Source organism: Pelodiscus sinensis, chromosome 2 (assembly GCF_049634645.1).
Source record: "Pelodiscus sinensis isolate JC-2024 chromosome 2, ASM4963464v1, whole genome shotgun sequence".
Classification (NCBI taxonomy): Eukaryota; Metazoa; Chordata; order Testudines; family Trionychidae; genus Pelodiscus; species Pelodiscus sinensis.
Window position 1 is genome coordinate 33,639,545 of NC_134712.1, and position 23,801 is coordinate 33,663,345.

Consider the following 23,801-nt stretch of genomic DNA (forward strand, 5'->3'; position numbering starts at 1 on the left):
CCCCAAACTGTGGGACATGTCTCCCTCAGGAGCACGGAGGAATATTTGGAAGGTTGCATGACAGAGACCAGGCCAGCCTCTATGGGAAATGGGGAGCACCACTCAGCCCCGAACCCAGCTCAGCTCAGACACAGCTCTACTTTTCCCCCCTACTCCATCCCTAGACTTTACTACATCCCATGCTCTGCCTCCATCCCAACTCTAGGCCCATCTGAGCTTCACCCTCATTCCCTCTGATCCCGTGGGCAGTCCCACCTCAGGTCAGCCCCCAGCTTCACCTTCAGCCCAAGCTCTACTGATAAGTTAATTGTGCAGTCAAAGGAGGAGGAGCATGTAGTGGTTCCATTACACCTAAGGAGGAGATGCAACAGAAGTTTGGGCACCATTGCTCTAGACATCCTTCTGTATCTTTAGACCCTCACAGTCAAATTCTGAGGCGCCTAAGCCTCATTGAAAGTTAATGATATTTAAGTGTTTAGGTCACTGTTGAAAATGGGACATGGGTGCTTTTGAAAATTTTACACAGAATTTTTATTAATCAAAAAAGATTAAGGGCCTCAGTTAATACTCATTCTAAAGACAGTACTGTATCTCCAGCAGCACAGTGCTTCTCAACACCATGTTTTTAACTTAAGTATCAAATTAATATTTATGGCTGTTAAATATCTCAAAATTTTCTCCAAGGACAGAGCTATTAGACCAAGTAGCCTTCTTGAATTCCAGTGTGAAAAATTACAATCTGTCCAACTAAATTATTCTGTCATTTCAATAGGAAGCTGCTTCTATTCACTGCTGGGTGTGAAGTGATACTCACACACAAATTAAAGAACTTTGGGATGAAAGAATTGTTTGTTACCTTAAACAAGAGGTTTACAATGCATCTCACATGAAGGAAATTTCAAGGTTTTCTAAGACCCAGATGAAAGAGATACACTGAGTAATTTTAAGAGAAGTGTAAACACATTTATTCAACAATTATTAATATGATCATCATACAACAGCCCTATTATTTACATTGCTCTGAGTACTGTCCAATCCCTCTCAATCAGAGAAAAAAAGAATATGCTGCACAATAATAAGCACAGTATAAAGTTAGGATATGTCTACATTGCATTCCTCTTATAAAATGAGGTTTAAGGGTAATTTCGAAAGAAGGGTTTTCTTTCAAAATAAACGCATCTAGACAACATTTTTTTCAAAATAGGGTATTTCAAAATAGTGCCCAGACGTGATTATGCAAATGAAGTGCGGGAAATTCAAATCTGCACTTCATTTGCAATTTCGTTCCTTTGCATTCCTCTCTCGGCAGAGGAATGCAATGTAGACATACCCTTACTGACATAGAATGTAATCCTGATTTATCTCATTGTGTGTGATATTCATTTTCTTCATTTCTAACAAATATTTTTCCTTTTTTATAATTGTCATTAAAAATATATAGTTTATAATTTCTAACATCAGGGAAATCTATTTGCCATAGGCAATGATGAAATATGTTCACCTTTTTTTTTTTTGTAGGAGAAGGTGGCAGGGGAGAGAGCTGATATACTGATATATCACCCCAACAGTCAAATTCTCTGCTGATATTTCAAGTGAAGTTTCACTGAAATATATAGGGCTGGGTCAATTTACACCAGCCACAAGTTTGATTACAGGACTTTATAAAACCAAGTATTCTGAATTCTCAAACTGGATAATGACTTGAGAAATAGGAGGAGGGGGATACAAAGAAGAAAAATGAGCCACATCACTTGTGGCTGGGTCTGCAGCAGATCCTTACTTTTGTACAGTGTAGCTAATTGTTTAAATACAAAAATTACACACAATGCTGTAAACCAGCAAAAAAAGTTATTTCACTACAGCCACAATGTGCTTCTTCTTTTCTGACACAAATGGTGAGGACCCCGGCTTGCTGTGTTTACGGCGATTCAGTTCCCTGGAAACAGACATGACAAAGAGAAAAGTGAGATTGATAATATCAGCAATAGGTGTTCAAGGTCAGAAATTCTAGCTTTTGCTTAGGATACTATGGCAAAGTGTTCCACAGTTCCTAAAAATGCATGATTTCAGAATCAAAATCAATTGAGATTATTAAGTACAGGCAGTCCCCGGGTTACGTACAAGATAGGGACTGTAGGTTTGTTCTTAAGTTGAATTTGTATGCAAGTCGGAACTGGTACATATTATAGGGGAAACTCTAGCCAAACATTTCTCCAGAGCTCAGTTTTATTCTCCCACACCTCACTTCCCTCAGTCCTTTATTCTCAAGCTGAGGTGTCTGCTGAGAAAAGCCGCTCCACATCTCCCTGGTCTGCTGCGGAAGAGAGGGGGGGGCACGCTAGCTTCGCGTCTCCCTGGTCTGCTGGGGGGAAGCAGCTAGTGTGGGGTTGCCTCACCCCGTTTGTAAGTAGGGATCTGATGTAAGTCGGATCCATGTAACCCGGGGACTGCCTGTATTACAAAAAATTCCTTTTAAAAAAGAACAGTGTCCATCTAAAACTGTGTTAAATTGGAAAACTTACTAAAGTTCACATTTTTAAGAGCCTCCTTTCTTAGTGCACAGATTGATTGATTGATTGATTTATAGATAGCTGTAAACAGGATGATCAGCTGGGAAGCGTGGACACCAGAGTGTAACAAACATGTTCAATCACAGCACCTCCCATTCCTCCATGCATGTGTCAGCCAACTTCTCTTTCAGTACAATGGCAATAGACATGCACAGATGCTTTCTACTCCCAGGAACCGATAGAGGTGCTCCAGTAAAGTGAAAATTTTCACACTGATACTAAGACTGAGCACAGCCAAGGAGCCAGAACACCCTCATTCTCCCAAAGCAACCCTAATTCCTCTGACATGACTACACAAAAGAGCTGATAGGGGATGCGGTCTCCATCTATGACCTTATGTCCTCTCTCAACCTTTCAGAGGGCCCAGGAAGCAAGCTAGTCTTTGCTCCTACTGGCAGCTGGATCTGCACTTACTACTCCACAGACTCTAACTATCAGTCTAATAGCTGATTTATTTGCTTGACCAAATTGATACTAGTCATTCATAAGAGCTGTTCCCTTGTTAGAGTCCCTATGGACTGTTGCCACAACAATGGGGTAACATCTCTTTTACCAATACATAATGAAGAAAAAAAAAAGACAGAAAAAGAGTCATACTTCCGCCGACAAGCTTCCCGCATGATGCGCTGCTGCTTGGCCTGGCTGTAGATAGCTTTGGGCAAGTGACGGTGACGAGCTATGCGTTTGATCTGAGGATGGTGTTGGAACTTCTCTTTCAACTTTTGGTTGTAATTCATAGCTGCTCTCTCTCGTGGTGCAAGCTACAGAAGACATAAATGTGTTATAAACAGCACAGGTTGCAATAACATGAACTTCTCTACAAACAAGTTTAGACAGCTAAAGTGGTTTCTTCTGGCCATTTTTCTCTCTATGTTATAAACCTAAAAGAAGAAACTATAATACTAGTAAATATTTTTTTAAATTGTTATTTTGTTACCCACTGCTTGCATGCAGAATATAGTACTATAATTTTAAGTTTCACAAAAGTTAAAATACATTTTTCTATGAGCAAACTTCATTCTGCCACAGAGGTGGGAGGGGGAAAGGAAACTAGTGACTTGCTAGTATTTCTCAGGGCAAAGGATTAGCCCTGTTAAACTAGGGGAGAATGAGGAGTATATAACAACAAATGAAAAAAAAATATTAACACCTCTCTCTAACCAAATGATGAGCTTTTGTTATGAAACCCAAAAGATTCAAAGCCTTTTCAGTTCTTATCTATTGTACCTGGAGAAACTGCTATCAACATGTCTTGCTAAAGCCTCTCTTTACAACGGGAATGTTATCTTCAGTGGATATGGGGCATGTTCTAGGCCTACCCAGAATTTTCATCTATTTTAATGGAATTAGTCCATTGGGAACTGTAAGTTTTAACTTGATCATATTGCATATATGCAGTGATGTTTATTTATCACTAATAGATTTACCTGGCATTGCTAGTGTCCATAAATCAAGAATTCCATCAAGTAATATTTTGTTTCTTCATCCCAATAAATTCTTAACATTCCCTATGCTTTAACAAAAAGTGCTACAGTCAATTTGGTTTTCAATAACATTTTGTTCTAGTTTTCAAACCTTAAATATTGATTTAGCGGTGCTAAAAAATTCTCTCTGTTTTATCTCCTTTTCTGCAAGGATTAATGAGAAATAATCCTATTCAAGGTCCATCCTATTTTCTGGCTCATCTCGGTTAAGTCTCTTTCAACATTTGCTCAGTCATGTCAATTTTAAGGCCAGTGCTCGATTTGGTGAGGCTGTCTTTTCTCCAAAGGGGCAGCACCACATAGAGCCCAGGATCAATTGTGAGGTGCTGCCGCTTTGAAATGCTGCCATGGTGTTTCAAAGAGGAAGTGCAGCCTGGAGCCCGGGGTCAGCTGGGGACTCCCTAGCTGACCCTGGGCTCCCTGCTGCATTTCCACGGAACCCGAGTCAGCTGGGGAATCCCCAGTTGATCCGGGTTCCGTATGGCACTGCTGCTTTGAAATGCTGAGTGGAGCCCCCAGGTTTGGAGGAAATGCCGCACGGAGCCTGGGATCAGTCCCCAGCTGACCCCAGGCTCCGCATGGCATTTCCACGGAACCCAGGATCAGCTAAGGACTCCCCAGCTGATCCCACATTTCAGTGCAGAATTTCAAAGCGAGCAGAGCCCGGGGTCCACTGGGGAGTCCCCAGATGACCTCGGATTCTGCGGAAATGCTGCACAAAGCACAGTACCAGTCCCCGTTTCAAAGGGTAAGCGTCCTCATGGAGCCCAGAGTCAGCAGGACTTCCCACTGTCCCCGGGCTGCACATGGAGTTCCGCACTCCTCCTCTGAAATGCACAAGAGCCCTATCGACTAGTTGAGTAGTCAATGAACAGTCTATCGATTACTCAACTAGTAAATTACTCAGTAATTTAACATCCTTATTCCCCAGCTCTCCCAGAGTTTGACTAAAAGCCCTTCCCATTGTTAGGAGGTACATACATTTGTCTTCCTTCCTTCCCCTCTAAATATTTCAACTTAGAACTAGAGGGAAATTTTAGAAAAATTAAGGATAGTGTAAACAGCTTGTATTGTTCAGCTTTCAATGCGACTCAGTTTCACTAGTTCTCTAGTAGGGCTTCAACCTTGGGTGGCATGACTAGGTTGAAACCCTTGGATGGTAGGGCTTAGGCTTTGGTCCCATCCCCCTGTCCTCCCAGGGTCATGTAGCAATTTTTTATTGTCAGAATGTGGTCATGGTGCAATTAAGTTTGAGAGCCCTTACTACAGGGAATTCCAGGGCAGACAACATCTGAATTGTTAACATAAAAGAATAAACAGTAACTCACCCCTCCATGTACATGTTTTTGGTTTTGCTTTTAAAGCGCTTCCCCCCCCCGCCCCCCCAATTCTTTTCCCTTTTAGAGATCACCTTTAATAGAATTTCTCAGAAGGAAATGTTTAATAAATTCTGAAAATACACTTCACTTACAGACTGAGACCAAAAAAGTGTGAAATAGCTTGCTTCCAACTCATTAATTATGTTAACAAAAAATCCCCCCCCCCCCCCCGGAGTGATAATCTAGATTGCCAAATGTGCTGCTGCCAGTTATTCATTGTCTTAAAACAGAAAACATGTTTTCAAATATAAAAGTAGTAAAAATATAAAATTTGGTTTCTACATCTTCTAATCCATTAAACACATCTTTCTACTTACATCTGGGATCATTTCCTAAATTTCAATCAGTGAGCAAACCAGCAGGATTACTGGATAATTCTCCCACCACCTCATAAAGTCAAGTTCATTCTACTAAGCCAGCCTAAATAGCTGGTTCAGTTGCAATAAATCTCAGGCACTGTCACCGTGCAGCAAACTGCCAACACAATCCAAATTAATGGGCTTTTATTTTAATTAAAATAAATGATTTTCTTTAATTGAATTTAAGAAGAACAAATAGTTGCTGATTTAGTGTAACCTTGCTGACTAAAAAGATCCTGTAAATTAATGTATGAAGCATCTAGAATGTCATGTTAAAAAAATTGATACAAACACAGTCAATTATTTTAAAGTCTGCTACATCGTTTTCAGATTTCTTTATATGCCTTTTATACACTTACTTATATCTGGACATGTACTGCCTAATTGCGAAGCGTAGATGATTGTCTCCATAATATGCATAGCAACTTTAACCACATATCACCAAAGATAATGATGCCCAAATGGCTAAAATTAACAACTAAATGACCTCCAAAGATGAAGATACATGTACCAGAGAAAACGGATAAAAAGAGGCAAATGGACTCCCATCCTGCAAGCAGAACCTGGACAGAATTCCATTGACTTCCATGGTGCTTTCTGCAAGGAGAGAGAGAGCCACCCACGCACAACAGACTTGCAGGACCAGGGCTATAGCGTTTAGAGACTAAAGCATTAGAATGTATACAATTTCATGGATGAGTGACAAGTCCTACCTTAAGGCACTTCAAATCTATGTGCACATCCATAATCAGCAACAGTGTGTAGACACTGTGTTCTGGTGTTCTGGCAAATATAAGATCAATTTTCATCAAACAAAAACTCCACTCCTATTCATAAAAGAAGTGTAACAGTACGATGCAAAATAATTCCAGTATAGGTTTGACCATAAAAATCTCTACAATCCCTAAACCGATTGGAACGAGAAATAAAAAGGACAAAAAAAATAATAAGTGATGAAGGAAGTGAAGGAAGGAGATTAATGTGTGCTTCTGTAGGAGTGATTGCTAGGAACAGAAGTGTGGAGTGAAAAACCTCTAAAAATGGCATCTTTATTCTCAGTGCTGGTAAAATCTATCCTAGAATCAACTCTCTCTACTGTTGTCCACCCTACACTGATTGTTCAGGGCTGTGAAAAATGTCATGTTCTGAATGCTGTAGTTAAATTGACCTAACCCCTTGTGTAGAAACAGCTAGGCCAATAGACGAATTTGTCCACTGATCTAGCTACCGCCTCTTGTAGAGATGGATTAACAGCATCAATTGAAAAATCCCTTCCATCAATGTGGAAAGCATCTATGCTCCAGCACTTTAGGGGCACAGCTTCAGCACTGTAGCTGTATCACGACAAGTCTAGGCATGGCCTTAGTATGAGAGATACAGCCCAATCATTTTGAGTGCCCTCGACACTCTGCACAGAATTTAGACAGGCATTTCTCAAAAAGAGTCCTTATCCAAAGCACTCTGTTGAAAGGGAATAGCTAAGGAGCTGAAATCATGCTCCTTTTAAATACGACTGCACTTGTACTTCACTTTTAAAAAAAGTAGGACTTCGGCAACTCAACTACTCTCTGTCCTACCCAGATAATGTCTTTTAGGTTAGGAAAGCTAAATTCTAAAGGCAACATTTATCAGAAACCAGACATATTTTGGCAATGGCTCTTACCGCAGCTCGCTTTTATTTATACTTATTCCCTATTACTAATTAAACTAACTGGATATTAAATTTACTGCTACTTATTTTGTTACCCTGAAACTTATTGTACATCTGACCTACATCTAAGGCAGGCAGGGGCAAGATGCTGGCCCACCAAGCCTTTGGATCCAGCCCGCCTCACCAGGACTCTCAGCAGGCTTCCTGGCTGCTGCAGCAGCTCCAGGCTCAAAGTGGCTGGTTACTTCTTCCATGTGCCTCTCTGTGCCAAGTGCTGGGAAGAGGAGAAGGACTTTGTGCACTGCCTCAGCCCCCAAAAGGGGCTGCTATGACTGGCCTGGGGGCAGGTGCAGCATGCAAAGTCAGCTCCCAGCCCCAGCACCAAGAGGCACACAGAGGGAGCAGCCAGCCACTGTAAGACTGGGGCTGCAGCAGGCAGGGAGTCTCCCTGAGAGTCCCACTGGGCTGCTGGCTAAGAGCTGCCTAGGTAAGCACCTCCTGGTCAGGGCCTGCACCTGGCACCTCACCTTTTCCCACACCCCAACTCCCTGTCCCAGGTCACTACCCAAACCCTCTGCACTCTTCTTTCCCAGGTCACCACTCCCTCCTGGATCCTGCATCCCAATCCTCTGTCCCTGGTCATAACTCCCTCTCAGACCCTAAACCCTCTCCTATATCCCAAACTCCTACCCTAAGCTCCCTTCTGCACCCAACCTCCATCCCAGACTATGCATCTCTTCCATAGAAAAGTGTGACCCTTGGCCACTTACCAAAATCTTGGAGTGCCTCCCTCATCAAAAATTACTGCCTACCCCAATCTAGGGATGTTAAAATTAGATTAATCAACTGATCGAACAGTCAATGGAATTTCCATCAACTATTCAATTAGTTGATAAGGGAGCTTCTGCTTTGAAATGTAGCAAGAGCACGCCTGGTTGTTGCTACAATTCAAAGGTGGAAGTTCTGTGCGGCATTCTGTCTTTGAAATGCCGAATGGATCCTGGGCCAGCAGGGGACTCTCTCTGAGTCCCCCCGCTGGCCCCAAGCTCCATGCAGTGCTTCCGCTTTGAAATGTACAAGAACCCCAGCGGGGATTCTTGTACATTTCAAAGGTGGAACGCCGCTGCTGCACACCTGACCCTTCTGCTGGAGCTGGGGGAACTGGCTTTTAAGACAGCTCCCACCAGCACCGCTTCGTTTCCCCTCCCCTTACTGCCTCTTTCTAATACAGGTAGCAAAGGGGGGTGGGGAGAAAAGCTTTTACTTATTGGATAGTCGACACGCTAGTTGCCTATCAGATAGTCAACTAGTTGCTTAAATCCCTATCCCAGTCTAAGGGCTTCCCTACACCAGTAGTGTACATCACTTACTGAAGACATTACCTATAACAACAGAGAACTTTTCCTGTTGGCACAGATACTCCAGCTCCCTAAAAGGTAGTAGTTATGTCAGTTGGAGAAGCCCTCAGTCGTCAACATAGCACTATCTACACCAGGGGTTAGGTCAGCCTAGCTACATTACTCAGGAGCATCGGTAGTTATACCAACGTACGTTTGTAGTGTAGACCAAGCCTTGATAACATAAACAATGAAGAAAAAAGCCTAAACACAGAGGCTGATTTGCATCAGAAACTACACACAGATTATTTTTAAGGGGCAGACTCAGCACCCAAATGTAAAAGTGAGTAAAACAAAAAAGACACTTTAAGCTCAAGGACAATTGTTACCTACAACATTTGATTTTGTTAGTTTAGCTCAGATTTACAGTTACTGGTTAAGTGATGGATGGACCTACCTAGCAGAGTTAGTCCAGAGTTAGCAGAGTTAATTGGACAAGAAAGAAACTTTGGCTCAAGATGTGTCTTCTTACTCCCATTTCAAGTGGCCGGGGGTCATATAAAGATACCTCATTCAGTCACAGGGGAAGTCCCTCCTAAATTGTGAACACTTGTCATTGATGAAGCAATGTTCATGAATGATGCAACACAAAGCCAGGATACTCAAAATTGACCATAATGCCTATAACAAATTGTCAAATGGTTACAGCTAATTAATAGTCAGTAGACATTTAAACAGCAAATTAGATTTTTTTAAAATCTTTGAGACTCCACCTACCCACCATGCCCACAAGCTATTCCATTTGTTGGAGACACCCCTTTCTTACATCTTGTCTTAGTTTAGATTGCCCCTACAGAGTTTGCAAGGACTCTCTCCTACTAGGGATGTAAAATCCCATTTAATTAGTTAAGTTTAACTAGTTAACCAGTTAGACAGGAGCGGGGGGGGGGGGGGGGGGGGGCAAAGCAGTCTCCCCACCATGGATGGGGACTGCTCCCATTGGCTGGAGTGCTCTCTACACATGGCAGGCCCTATGGCAGGAAGGGAGCTTCTCCAGCCTCCACCAGTTAATGATTAGCATCCCTATCTCCTACTATGTGTTTGTATAGCGCCTAGCACAATGAGACCTGATCCAGATTATCTAGGGCAGTGTTTCCCAATTTTATTTGGCCATAGAATTACAAGGAACCCCATGGTTTGTCAATCAAAAAAGGTTGGGGAAGGTTGGGGTGCCGAGCAAGTCATAGGCTTGTGGATGTGAGGGTGCGGGAGTTTGGGTTGGATATGTGACAGGCTCAGGGCAAGGAGGCTGTGAGTATGATGGGCTCAGGACACAGATTTGTGATGTATAGATGGTGCAGGAGTGTTGTGGCAGAAGACCAAGGATGTGGGGATGCAGGAGTTTGGGGATGTAAGAGGCTCAGGACAGGGGGTTCCAGTGTATGATAGGCTCAGGTTTGGGGTCAGGTGGTGCAGGAGTGTTATGATGCTGCAGTGAGATGGGGATTTGGCCCCAAGTGGGGGCATGTTGGCCAGGCTTCATTTTTAAATAAATTATGTCAAACTCAAAAGGTATTAGCATTTATTTATGAGAGAGGTGGGGAACCTGTTTTGAGTCAAGGGTCACTGACCCACAGAAAAATCAGTTGGGGCCACACACGTGAGATGCAAAAAAAACCCTCCAAAACCCCCAAGCCTCACTAATGTGGTCCCAAATGTGCTGGTGGGGGCAAGGGACAGGGTGCTAGTGGGTGCTGGGGCCGGGGAGAGGGTGCTGCTGGGTGGCAGGATGCTGGCACAGGTGGCGGGGTGCTGAGACAGGATGCTGGGGTCAGGGACATGGTCCTGTTGGGCACTGGGGTGGGACAAGGAACTGGGACAAGGAACAGAGTGATGGTGGGTGCTAGGGTGGATGGCAGGGTGTTGGGGACAGGGTAAGCAGGGTGCTGCTGGGGTGGGTGGAAGGATGCTGGGGCCGGGAACAGGGTGCTAGGGACAGTACTGGTGGGGACAGGGTACTCCTGGGGGGTCTGGACACGGGACAGGGGCAGCTGGGACCCGTACCTGGCAATCCTGCAGCACCTCTGGGTTCCAGGAAGTGTGGGACTGCATTTCCCCTCCCCAAACAGCTGGTGTGCGTGCTGCGTGAACAGCGGGGCTGTTGCACTCCAGCAACTTACTTCCATGATGCCGTCCTGTGCGGAGGAGAGGGGAAGGGAGGGTGCGGGGAGTCCCAGGGCAGAGAGCGCTGTCTGCACAGTCAGAGATGTGCAGACCCAGGTCTCCTGACCTCCCCCCTTACCCCCACCATGCAGAAAGGCCGTGGAACTAAGTTATTGGGTGCCACAGACCGAGCTGTTCAGGCAACACACGCCATTTCCTTTGGGAGAGGGGTTTAGGATGGATGTTGGGTTGGAAGTGAGTTTGGGGTAGGGGATTGATGTGCGGGAGAGGGTGTGGGATCAGAGGAAGTTTAGATGAAGTAGGGGGTTGTGACCTTGGGCAGGGGATTAAGGTGCTGGGCCTGGGAAGGAGTAGGGGTGCAGGAATGAATTTTGACCTGGGGGATGGGTGTGGCAGGGGGTGTAGGGTCTGGAGGGAATTGTGATCTGGGGCAGCATGCAGAGAATTTGGGTAACCTAGGGCAGAGAGGGGTGAGGACCTGGGGCAGGGAGTTAAGAAACGGCAAAGGCTGGGATGCAAGAGGCAGGCTGTGGCCGGGAGTTGCTTACCTTGGTGGCTCCCAGCCAGCAGTCCAACGGGGTCCCTGAGGCAGGCTCCCTCCTGTAGCAGCCCAGCCACATGGGTTCCTTCCATGTGCTGCTTAGAGCCATGCTTCCGTGGGGGGCATACTCCCCTGCCCCCAAGCTAATTCAGTTCTAGGGATGGGGGAGCACATGAAGTCTTTTGTCCCCTGCCAGGGTCATGCAGCATCTAGAGCGGTGATTCTCAACTGGTGGTCCGTGGACCACTGGGTGGTTCACAGGAACATTGTCCAAAGTCACATGGTGTGAGCAGGCACTGCCGTTAGGCTGTTTTACGCCGTGTTCACAAGCATGCAGCGCATCATCCATACTGTCACCTAGGATGCAACCGCATTGTGCTGCCAGTAACTTCCATCTGAGACTCTGAGCATCAGTGTAGCTGCCACTGTCGTGCTGAGTGGTTGCTGTGTTGTTCATCCTGTGCTACATGTGCTGGAGGTGGTCCACGAAAATTTTTTGATTGGCCTGGTGGTCAGTGGACTGAAACGAGTTGAGAACCACTGATCTAGAGGGAACCACCAGCTATTTTGAACAACTGGTGGTTCCTGCGACATGCCACATGCCCCTGGTGCGGTAGAGGAGGAGATTTTGCATGCTTCCCTGCCCTCAGGTCAATCATCGCAGGTGAGGGTAGGGAAGCGCGCAAAGTCTCTCGCTCTCCACCAGCGGCGCATGGCACATAGACGAAGCCACCAGCTGTCCAAAATGGCTGATGGTACCAGGATGGCAACCCTGGCAGGGGACGAGAGACTTTGCACGCTTCCCTGCCTCCAACTGTGATGATTGGCCACGGGCAGGGGGAAAACACACAAAATCTCCTACTCACCCTCCTGCCACCAGGAGCACACGGAGCATAGAGGGGACCACCAGCCATTTTGAACAGCGCACAGTTCCAGCTATGTACCAACCACCCGTGGCGGCAGGCAAGGGGTGGACACTTCTTTTGCTACCCTGTCGCCAAGCCAACTGGGGCCTGGGAGAGGCAAAGCATGCAAAGTCTCTTGCCTCCGCCCTCCCTGCTGAGGCAGGCCACAGGACAGATCAAATGGTTTGGTGGGCCTGATTTGGCCCATTGGCCATATCTTGCCCACCCTGATGTAAAGCTTACTTACAATTTAGCAAAATTTTCCTTCTGTCAAAGGACAATTGATTAACAATGTCAACTCACACAGACTTGTTAAACAGCAGGATGAAGTTTCAGCTAAGTGGCTAATTAACATTTACATTTCATCACAAGCTCAAGAAATCACTCCTAAAGCTATGGCACGTCACACATACTACACAGGACTACTTATGTGTTAGCTTTATTTCACAAAATGAAAATTACTGATACTGTTGATTGAAAGCACACATCTTAATGCTCGATTGCCAATGTGATTTGCTAAATCAAGAAACAAGGGGCTGTAAATGCACTTTCCTTCAAATCTCACTCAATCCTTAAATCACAATTTTTTGCTGATTCCGTATCTCCTATAGGATAGCAATTGTAAACAGCAACCCTAAGTGCCACCAGGTTTCTCCTCACGCTAATGCTTTTGCATTTACAGAATACAAAGCATTCCTAAAAAGCACTTTATTTGGTTAGTCTCCTGCTCTGTTTTCAGTCTATTCCTTATATTTATAGGAGAGATAACAGAACTAACCCGAGGCCAGCTCTGCTGCTTTTACTTCAGTCAGTAATCCCATTAAAGATTCATCTTTTATGGATTGCTGAATTAGAAGTTACCAAATGCCTTAACAATTCCAAGTTTAGTAAAGATCTTCAGAGCTTCAGTGTAGATCAGGGGTCAGTAACCTGTGGCTCAGTATAGAACCAAATATGGCTCTCCTGTCATTCCAAAATACATGCAACTTTTAAAATCAAAATGAAAAATTAATTCAAAATTTAAAAAATGTGTAATTACTCATGTCAAGATGGCCTTTTTTGTCTATTTCTCCTTTAACCAGAGGTGAAAGTATGGCAGTGCACTCTGGCAAGAGCTGGCTGCAGGACTCTGCTCGTTTAAAGGGCCGGCAGATGGTGCACTCTAGGGGACGCATGCACGCTCCAAGCTAGGATAGTGAGAGGGGCTGGCAGCAGCAGATGCCTCCATCTAGCCACAGTGGCCCAGCTTCAGCCCACCTGACAGCCCCAGTCTGTCCCCAGCCACCATGCTCCTGGGGCAGACTGTAGCCCAGCCACGGCAGCCTGCAACAGCTGCAACAGCCCAGCCGCAGCAGCCCAGCTTGGGATCCAGCCGCAGCTGCCTGGCCAACAAGGCCCCCAATCAAGGCCCAGTCCCCACCTGGCCACAGCCTCCTTTCCCTGGCCCTAATCCTGGGGCAGATCCCGCAGTCTGGCCCCCCGTCTGGCTGCAGGACGGGCTGGCATTGGCCCCCCTCTTGTGTGGCATGGGTCTGAGGGAAGGCCACAATCCAGCTACAGCGACCCTGGCCCAGTCCCTCGGACAGCCACTGCTGCCTGGGCATAGTAGCCCAGCCTCAGCCGGTTAGAGAAGAAACAGGCAACCCAGGAGCAGATGGGGTAAATGGAACATTCAACACAACGTCCGAGTGACAACAACCTGGTGCCAATCACACCCTTTTATCTACTTTAGTATGTTAATTCACACGTCTATCACTACTAAATAAGGTAGTAAGTAATGTTAACTCCGAAACAATGAATATTAATAAGTAGGTGATTAATACAATTCTACCCACCCCTGTTACTTGTTTATTGGTTTTTAGTTGAATCAGTATTACTTACTGTCTTAATCAGTAGCTTATAGGGAGGGAGAAAGCGCTTCAACCCTGAAAATGTTTTTACAGACAAATGCGAAGGCAAAACAAGACACTGTTCGGTGCAACCATCTTTCAAGGCTGCCAGAACAAAGGTGAAAAACATGTTTAAAGGGCAATGACAACGCTTGTTCTGGCTAGACCCCTTACCCATTGATGTATAGTCAATCCCAGACCCCTATTCATTTTGATACATCTCAACACAGCCAGGTAAAATAATCTGGCCTTAGGGCCAACCCACATACTCTACTTCCCATCCCTAGTGCCCTGCCCTGCCTCCTGCACTTCGTACACATCCCAGCTCCCTGCCTTAAGCCCCTCATGCACTCCAACTCTGACTCCTGCACCCCATACCCACAAACTGCACCCCCAGCAACAGCAGAAGTCCCATTAAATAAAGTCTGTGAGAATAATGTTTCATTTATGCTATTATTAATCATCATGTCAATTATCAATAATATTAAGTTGTGTATTTTCAGTCATGCAAATAAGCACTCTTATACTGGCACTTTTTTGACTTCTACTTCTGAATTTTGATGTAGTTTGGCTCTCTGGTTTGAAAAGGTTGCCAACCGCTGGTGAAGATTCAGTGTGCCCTGTTCTATAATTCAGAAAACAAGAGCACTTCCAAGATATACTTATTTATTTTATTCCATTAATGTTGCATTTTCCACTTTTCACTCAGATGTAAATTTTGTTAAATGCTTATTTCTCAAAATCATACTAAAGGCAGTCAGTCCCCTCCTTTAAATTCCTAGACCTCTACATTAGAAGTCACTTGAAGTACTCCAGATTATACTGTAATAGGACTCTAAAGAACCTGAATTGTAAATTGTAGCTATTATGAAGCCTATGGTGAATGTTTTTTTAAGCTACAAAGACCTATTTTAAAATTTACTTTTGTGTAGCTACTGAAAAGAGTTTAGTTTCTATTTTGAAGTACCAGAGTGTTAAAATTGTATTTAAAAGGCCAATCTTTCCTGTGGCTCTAACAACTAGGTTTAGTGTAACTCCAATCCTTATACACAATCACGTAGATTTAATTGTCAGCGGAGTGCAGACATGGTATGCCTCTGGCTCCTGCAGAGGCTTTGATTCGTGAACATTTCACTGATTTTGCGTAATGAGAGCAATGCCAAATGCATTAACAAAACAAAGGAAACATGCATATCAGAACTGATGAATAGTGGGGCAGCCACAGTGCTGCAAGTACAAGTTTCCAATCAGACATTCATCAGCCACAAAATAAGCATCACACATCTCATTTCTCTTGTGCCTAATGGGAAGTAAAAGACTATGCACAAATCAAAGAAGAATTTTATAAGAAAAAAAGTAAATTGTTATTAGCAATTATAAATCACCACAATGACCAAGGCCTCCGCAGCATATGTTAATCTTAGTTCAATATAGTATCTCATTTTGAAATGGAATGATATTTGTATGCATCATTCAATCAAGCCCTCCTACCAAAGAAAAATACTGCATCCACAACACCCCAGGATTTATTACATATATGCCTGACATTTTTTGCAGAATTATCAGACACAGCCACCTCAACCATCCTATGGACCACGTGATGAGCCTTTATCTTAGTCGTGGTGGCGGGGCAGCAGAAATCATTCCCCCACCCTCACCCTCACCGCAATGGCAGGAAGCAGAGCAACCCAGCAGCCTGTTCTACCTTCCCACCATCTCCCAGCTGGACTGCTCTGCTTTACCACAGTGGCATAAAATTCCAGATGAGGGTGCACACTGGTTTTCTGATTGATATACAACAGCATTAGAATTTCTATATTGTTCTCAGTTCTGTTGCTCATGCAATGTAACAGATACGTACATCTATGCACTGAAGTGACAAGCTCAGTCACAAAAGCTGGTGGGGCCAAATTTTGGTTAGTCTACATACCACAAACAGTCACACATGAATGTAACAAAAACTATATGGATAAGAACCCACATTGTATTAGAGACCCACACAGTGTCTCCAATTTCAACATACTCCTATGCTTAGATACCACACTGAGAGGCACATTAGGTATTAACCCTCTAATCTAAATAAGAAAAAAATCTGTGCAGGATTGTTGCTAGGTCAAAGAATATGCACACCACAGCTCAAAACTCTTTTGCCAGCTTGGTGATGCCCTTCTACCTAGTACGTGGCCAAAACCTAGGTACTTCTGCTAATAAGCCTGGTCTTCTTTATCATGCATCTATGCATCAAACCAGCTAGAATTTATCATTACTTCAGAATTTAACTTCATCTATTTGACTTGTTATACACATGATCTTAACCAAAAGCAATACACTAGCATAAAGAACATTTTCAAAAGGGTCTAAGTGACTTATCTTCCAAAGTTTCACTGAAAGGCAATGGGGTTTATGATTTAAGACAGTTTGGCACTTTTGAAAATTTTCTCTCAGAAGTAGCTCTTATACGGTCACTTGACAGGTCACCCAATCAAGACCCTTGCACTGACCCAGGACCAAGTAAACTTAGACCATTACTGGCAGATGTACATCTAACCTCCAACAACAGAGATTCAATTCCACAGGCTCGTAGGAAGCCTACTCTTGTACAGTAAAACTCCATTAGTCCGGCATCCAATGCTCTAGCACTCCTGATGGTCCGGCACCATCAGGAACCCGGAAGCGCTCGGGCAGCCAGACCATTGGAGCTGCTCTGCGCCCAGCTTCCCCGATTCAGCCGCTGCTGAAACTGACCAGCAGCTGAATCGGAGAAGCCGGGGGCATAGCAGCTGGGGTGCTGCCGGGTTGGTCCCGTAGCGCCGCCCCTCGGTGCTACGGGACCAACCCGGCAGCACGCCGGCTGTTCTGTCCCAGGCGTCCCCAAGAGCAGCTGAGGTGCTGCCGGGTTGGTCTCGCAGCGCCGAGGGGCGGCACTACCGGACCAACCCAGCAGCACCCCAGCTGCTCTGCCGCAGGCGTCTCCGATTCAGCCACTGCTGAAACGGACCAGCAGCAGCTGAATCGGGGACGCCTGGGGCAGAGCCGGACTATTGGAAGAAATTGTTACTCACCTTGTGCAGTAACATCTGTTCTTCGAGATGTGTCCCCCCGTGGGTGCTCCACTACAGGTGTCGGGCTCATCCCGGCGCCGCAAACTGGGAAGTTTTTGCCAGCAGTAGCCCCCTCCGGAGGACCGAACATGTGCAGAGCGTCCCGCAGCGTTCGCGACTTTTCTGCATCGCATGGTCCGACTCGCCATTTCCTCCTAGCCGGAACATCTGAAACAGAGAAAGACAGAGCTCCGAAGCAGGGAGGAGGGCGGGTCGTGGAGCACCCACGGGGATACACATCTTGAAGAACAGATGTTACTGCACAAGGTGAGTAACAATTTCTTCTTCTTCGAGTGATGTCCCCGTGGGTGCTCCACTACAGGTGAGTATGAAGCAATCACCCAAACAGCTGGTCGTGCTTCGGAATTATGTGTGCACAGAAGAAAGAACTGCCTGAGCGACTGCTATGTCTGCAGCTTTGAGACTGTCAAGGGCATAATGTCGAGCAAACGTGGATGAGGACGACCATGTTGCTGCACGGCATATGTAACGTAGCGGGACGTTCTTTAGGAATGCTGTGGAGGCAGCCATACTCCTGGTTGAGTGTGCTGTTGGTGGACAGGGTAGGGGCCTGCCCCTGAGGGTGTAGCAGCGAGTGATGCAGTTAACGATATGCGACGATATACGTTGTGACGACAGTTGATGACCTTTAGAGCGGGTCGCCACTGATAATAGTAATCGTGGAGACTTCCGGAAGGGACGCGTTCTGTCCAAATAGAATGCCAACGCCCTTCTGACATCTAACGTATGCCAGCGGGCTTCTTCAGGTGTAGCATGTGGCTTGGGGTAGAAGGTAGGAAAGGCTCATTGACATGGAATGACGAATTAACCTTTGGCACGAAGGCTGGGTGACATCTCAGTGAGACGCCCTGTTGAGTGAATACTGTATAGGGAGGATTGGCGGAGAGTGCTGCGAGCTCGGAGACTCGTCGAGCTGAAGTGATCGCAAGGAGAAAGGCAACTTTAATAGTGAGAGTCTGTAAATCACAAGTTGCGAGTGGTTCAAATGGTGGACGGGTAAGAGTGTCCAGTATGAGGGTAAGGTCCCATGGTTCTGAGATAGGCCTATGCGGTGGGTAGAAATTGGAAATACCCTTAAAGAACCTCTTCGTAAGTGGATGAGAGAAGACGGAAAAACCCTCTATCGGAGCATGGAAGGCCAAAATCGCCGCCAAATGTACTCTTAGGGAAGCGACTGCCAAGCCTTGCGAATGTAAATGGAGTATATAGTCTAGGATGCATTGGATATGTGCTTTGAGAGGATCGATGGTTTGTGATTGGCACCAAATATAGAAGCGACGCCACTTGTAGAGGTAAGATCTCTGAGTGCTGTGACGTCTGCTTTGTACCAGTACGTCTCTGACTGCTTGGGAGCAGGTTAGCTCAAGGCCTAGGAGCCAGTTAGGAGCCAACCTGTCAGATGCATACGGTCGATGTTCGGATGGAGAAGATTGCCGCGTTGCTGCGAGATCAAGTTGCTCAGCTGTGGAAGTCGTTGAGGTCTGGATAGCGACATCTGCATGAGTTGCATCAGCCATGTCTGGCAAGGCCAGAAGGGAGCCACCAGGATTACTGTCGCTGCGTCGGATAGTATTTTCCCTATTACTCAGGGTATCAGCGGAATCGGGGGAAAGGCGTATAGGAGATGGTATGTCCCCCAATTGAGCAGGAAGGCATCTCTCATCGATTGGCTGCCTATGCCCGCTCTTGAGCAGTAAGCGCGACATTTCTTATTGTCGCGAGTGGCAAAGAGGTCGATTTCTGGGTAGCCCCATAACTGAAACAGATCGCGGGCTACGTAGTCGAGGAGTTCCCATTCGTGTTGGGATTGGAAGGATCTGCTGAGTGCATCTGCAATTGTATTGACCTTGCCGGAGAGATAAGAGGCTGTGAGAGTGACACTGTGGCGAATCGCCCAGTTCCAAAGGCGCACTGATTCCGCACACAAGGTCCTGGATCTGGCTCCGCCCTGTCGATTGATGTAGTATACAGTGCATATGTTGTCCATAAGGACCTGTAGTGTGGTTCCCTGGATCTGGTGGACGAAGTGGCGGCAAGCGTTGAAAACTGCTCTGAGCTCCAGGAAGTTTATATGGAGTAGGGATTCCTGGTGGGACCACAAGCCTTGAACCCGGTGTTGTAGCATATGTGCTCCCCAGCCTACAAGGGACGCATCCGTGGTAAGCTGGATTGACGGGGGTTGAGCCCGGAAGGGGACACCAGCAAGAGTATTGGCAGGGTGGAGCCACCATGCGAGCGAGTCCTTGACGCGGGCAGGGACAGGCGTGAGCCTGTTGATATTGGTAATACCGGGTCTGTAGGTTGCGAGAAGCCAATGTTGCAGGCACCGCATGCGAAGGCGAGCGTGGGCTATGACATACGTAGTGGAGGCCATGTGGCCTAACAGTTTCAGGCAGGTGAGGTATGAGACTGCTGGGGCAGTAAGCAGGACGCTCGATAGGTATTGGATGGCGTGGGCTCTGTCTATGGGTAGGTACGCCATAGCGGTTGTAGAATCTAGTCTGGCTCCAATGAAAACAATGGACTGGGACGGGACCAGAGAAGATTTTGGTAGATTGATGATTAGTCCAAGAGTCTCGAAGATACCTCTTGTAGCGGTAACTGCGGTCTCGGCCTCTTGCATCGAGGGGGTCATGAGGAGGCAGTCGTCGAGATAGGGAAAGATGGTGATGCCGGCTCGACGAAGGTACGCAGCTATGACTGCCAGGGTCTTCGAAAACACTCTTGGGGCTGCGGATAGGCCAAAGGGGAGCACCGAGTATTGGTAATGATCATTGCCCACGGTAAAGCGTAGAAATCTCCTGTGAGCTGGATGGACGGCAATATGGAAGTATGCGTCCTGTAGATCGAGGGACGCGAACCAATCCCCTTTGTGTAGTGCTGGGATGATGGAGCCCAAGGTAACCATTTTGAATTTCTGTCTTCGCAGGTGGCGGTTGAGGCCACGAAGATCCAGGATCGGTCTCCATCCGCCAGACTTCTTCTCGGTGAGGAAGTACCGGGAATAGAAGCCTCTGCCTCGGAACTCGGAAGGAACTACTTCTACCGCACCTATGGTAAGTAGGTGCATGACCTCCTGACGTAACAGAAATTCGTGAGAGGGGTCCCTGAAAAGGGACAGGGATGGGGGGTTGGTGGGAGGTAGAGTGGAGAAGGGAATGGTGAGTCCCGAGGTTACGATCTCCCTGACCCAACGGTCCATGGTGATGGTGAACCAACGGCGGCAATAAGGGTTCAGGCGGCGGTGGAAAAGCTTGGTTACTCGTGATGGAGACTCCAATAGGGGGATGGTACGCAGACCCTCGACAAGGGCGTCAAACTTGCTGCCGAGGTTGTTGTTGATTCGGATGCTTATTAGGCTGCTGGCTGCGATGTTGGGGGCGCTGCCTTTGTTTATGTTGGTGGAAGGGCCTGAAGCGTTGGGTGGAATAATAATAATAATAAGGCCTTTGTCTGTTATACGGCCATGCTCTCCTGCACCCAAAAGGCGGAGTGTACATCCCGAGGGTTCTTAATGTAGTTCGGGAGTCTTTTCCAGAATGGAACACTTGATCCGTGTTCTGGGCAAACAGGGAGGCTCGATCAAATGGAAGGTCCTCCACCTTGGGCTGTAGATCTTTTGGCACAGAAGCAAGGTGGAGCCAAGAGGCACGTCGCATGACGACCGATGTCGCCGTAGTGCGGGAAGCCGAGTCGGCAATATCCAGAGATATCTGGAGTGCATTACGGGCTGCTGTATAACACTCCTGAACAATGGATTTCAGTACATCCCTTTTGGAGTCTGGCAGATGTTGTATCAAAGGCACCAACTTCGAGTAATTATCAAAGTCGTGGTTAGCAAGTTGGGCGGAGTAGTTGGCCATCCTCAGTGTGGCTGTTGCCGACGAATATACCTTCCTGCCGAGCAAGTCCAGACGCTTAGCTTCCTTGTCCGCAGCAGAGTTTCTCGATTGCGCGGACTTTGCCTTTTGCTGTGCTGCGTCGACAACGATGAAATTAGGGGCGGGGTGAGTAAAAAGAAATTCTGCATCTTTGGCGTCAATAAAGTATTTCCTGTCTGTGCGTTTATTGGTAGGGGGCACAGATGCCGGGGTTTGCCAGCTGTCATTAGCTACTTCAAGGATAGCGGCATTGAAAGGGAGAGCTAGTTTCGATTTGTTGGATTGTTGTAAGTTTCTGAGGAGGGCATGCTGCTTCTATGGCGCCTCGGAGGTACGTAGGTTTTGTGAATATGCTACCCATTTAAAAAGCTCATGGAATTGTTTGTAATCATCCATGAGAGAGGGTTCGTCATTGAACACCGCGTCATCCGGGGAAGAGGAAGAGACATCTGTTGGAGAAGCCATGGGCTGTTGCTCTGCTACAGGTGACTGAGTGATATCGTAATGTGGGGCAGAGGCTGTTTACCCATCACCAGTAGGCGTCGGTGGGCATTGAGTCGGCAGAATAGAGTCCTGAGTCATTGGTCATGGTGAGAATAATTGCTGCCGCTCTGGAGACGAGGGTGAGCGTCTTGTAACTGAACATGAACAATCACGATGGGGTGAGGTGTACATACGATAACGAGAGTCACGGTGTGAATATTATGGAGAGTAAGAAGCGACGCTCCTGTGGCGATAGTAACGGGAGCGAGGAGGAGATCGCGGGGATCGTGAGCGGTGTGAATGGTGATATGGAGATCTCGAGTAGTACGTACGGTGGTAATGCGGCGATGTAATAGATTGCCTCGGGGATCTGTAGCAACGGTATGTAGGAGAATAACCGTAATGGTGGTCCCGCCGTCTTTGGCAAGGTGAGAGCAATGGCTCAGGGGAAAACGCTTCCCTGTCAGGACTGGGGGATGGTGTACGGGGATGGTGAGTCTTCCTTTGCGCCTTAGTCGGTACCCCCGTGGATGGGGGAGCCCTGGGGATTGGACTACACGGAATGGAGACGACCGAGGCAAAGTCAGAAACTTCCTCTGGGAGGCGTGGTGACCGAAGTGCGGAGGATGGGGATGGTGGTGCCGTATCGTCCCCCGAGCCGTGGGGTTGTGGGCCCGTAGGGGCCGGTGCCGAAACGACGGACGGTGCCAGTTCAGCCGCACACAATGGGTGGTCGGTGCGGGCAGGTGCAGGCGTGCCCTGTATGTGCAGCATAGCCACATCCCCAGGTCTTGAATGAGGGCGGGTTGATCTGGGTGCCAAGTGCTTTCTCAGTGCCATCTCCAGTGTCTGCACTGGTTGCGGTTTAGTCTTCGGTGCCTGCTTAGGCTTCGGTGCCAGGTTGACTCTCGGTGCCGGGTTAGTCAGAGTCTTCATGAGGCAACGGTATCTGGCTGCGGTGCCGCTCAGAGATTCGGTGCCGATTCCGGGCGACCTGGCGGAACCGAGAGCACTGAGAGTGCGGGGCTCGGCGCCGACATACTACGGGCTTTGGGTAACTTGTCCACTCCCTATGTGGGAGGGTAGCCTGATGAGCCTTGTGTCTCTCCTGCACTTAGGCTCCTGGACAGAGCGGAGCTTTTTCCGTCCCTGGACTTATGCGGGGCTGGAGCTTCCCATTCTTCTACTGACGGGGGCTGAAGCGCCTTATTGAAGAGTAGCATCTTCAGGCGCATTTCTCTGTCCCGCCTCGTCCACGCGGTCAGCTTGGAACAGTGACCGCATTTCTGGGGGATGTGGCCCTCTCCCAGGCAGTGAATACAGCGGGAGTGGCCATCGGAGACTGGCATGGCGTCCCCGCACGAAGCGCATTTCTTAAAGCTGGGAGAGCCGGACATGTTTAGTGCGGCGGTCTCCGGGGGAAGAAAGAACTTGAGGAGCTGGTCAGAGCGGCCCTCAGAGGTTATAACGGCAAGATAAATTTTTTTTTTAAACTATTAACTACTAACTAACACTATGTAGGAAGGGGCTAACTGGGAAAGAAAAAACGAATAAACGATACGATTTCTCCTCAGGAGAGGAGCGTGTTCCAAGTCCGTCTGCGGCCGTGGACAGTTAGGAGGAACTGGCGAGTCAGACTGCGCGACACAGAAAAGGCGCGAACGCTGCAGGACGCTCTGCGCATGCGCGGTCCTCCGGAGAGGGCTACTGCTGGCAAAAACTTTCCTGTTTGCGGCGCCGGGACGAGCCCGACACCTGTAGTGGAGCACCCACAGGGACATCACTCGAAGAAGAAGGGGGGGCTATGAGGCATCTGGGGAGGCTATGAGGTATCAATTTCTAGGAGGGGTTTTATGCTTCAAATATACAATTATTGGAACATATTAATTCAACAGGGCATTCATACTATGTGTTTGTACAGCACCCAACACAAAGTAGCTATACCATAACTGAAGCTGTTGGACAGTACAGTAATACAAATGATAAAATAGTAATCAGTGTGGCATCCTTACATTA

General features: G+C 47.1%; 1 protein-coding gene across 1 annotated transcript in view; it reads right to left on the reverse strand.

Moving 5' to 3' along the window:
• Window positions 1–938: 938 nt before the first annotated feature.
• DCAF13 (DDB1 and CUL4 associated factor 13) overlaps window positions 939–23,801 on the reverse strand; it is a 59,888-nt gene continuing 37,025 nt past the window's right edge. The window contains exons 10-11 of the mRNA XM_006122393.4: window positions 3,168–3,331; window positions 939–1,936 (exon numbers count right to left, since the gene is read on the reverse strand). Of these exons, the coding sequence (XP_006122455.2) occupies window positions 1,849–1,936; window positions 3,168–3,331 (252 nt within the window). The 3' untranslated portion in view covers window positions 939–1,848. The remainder of the gene's footprint in view (window positions 1,937–3,167; window positions 3,332–23,801) is intronic.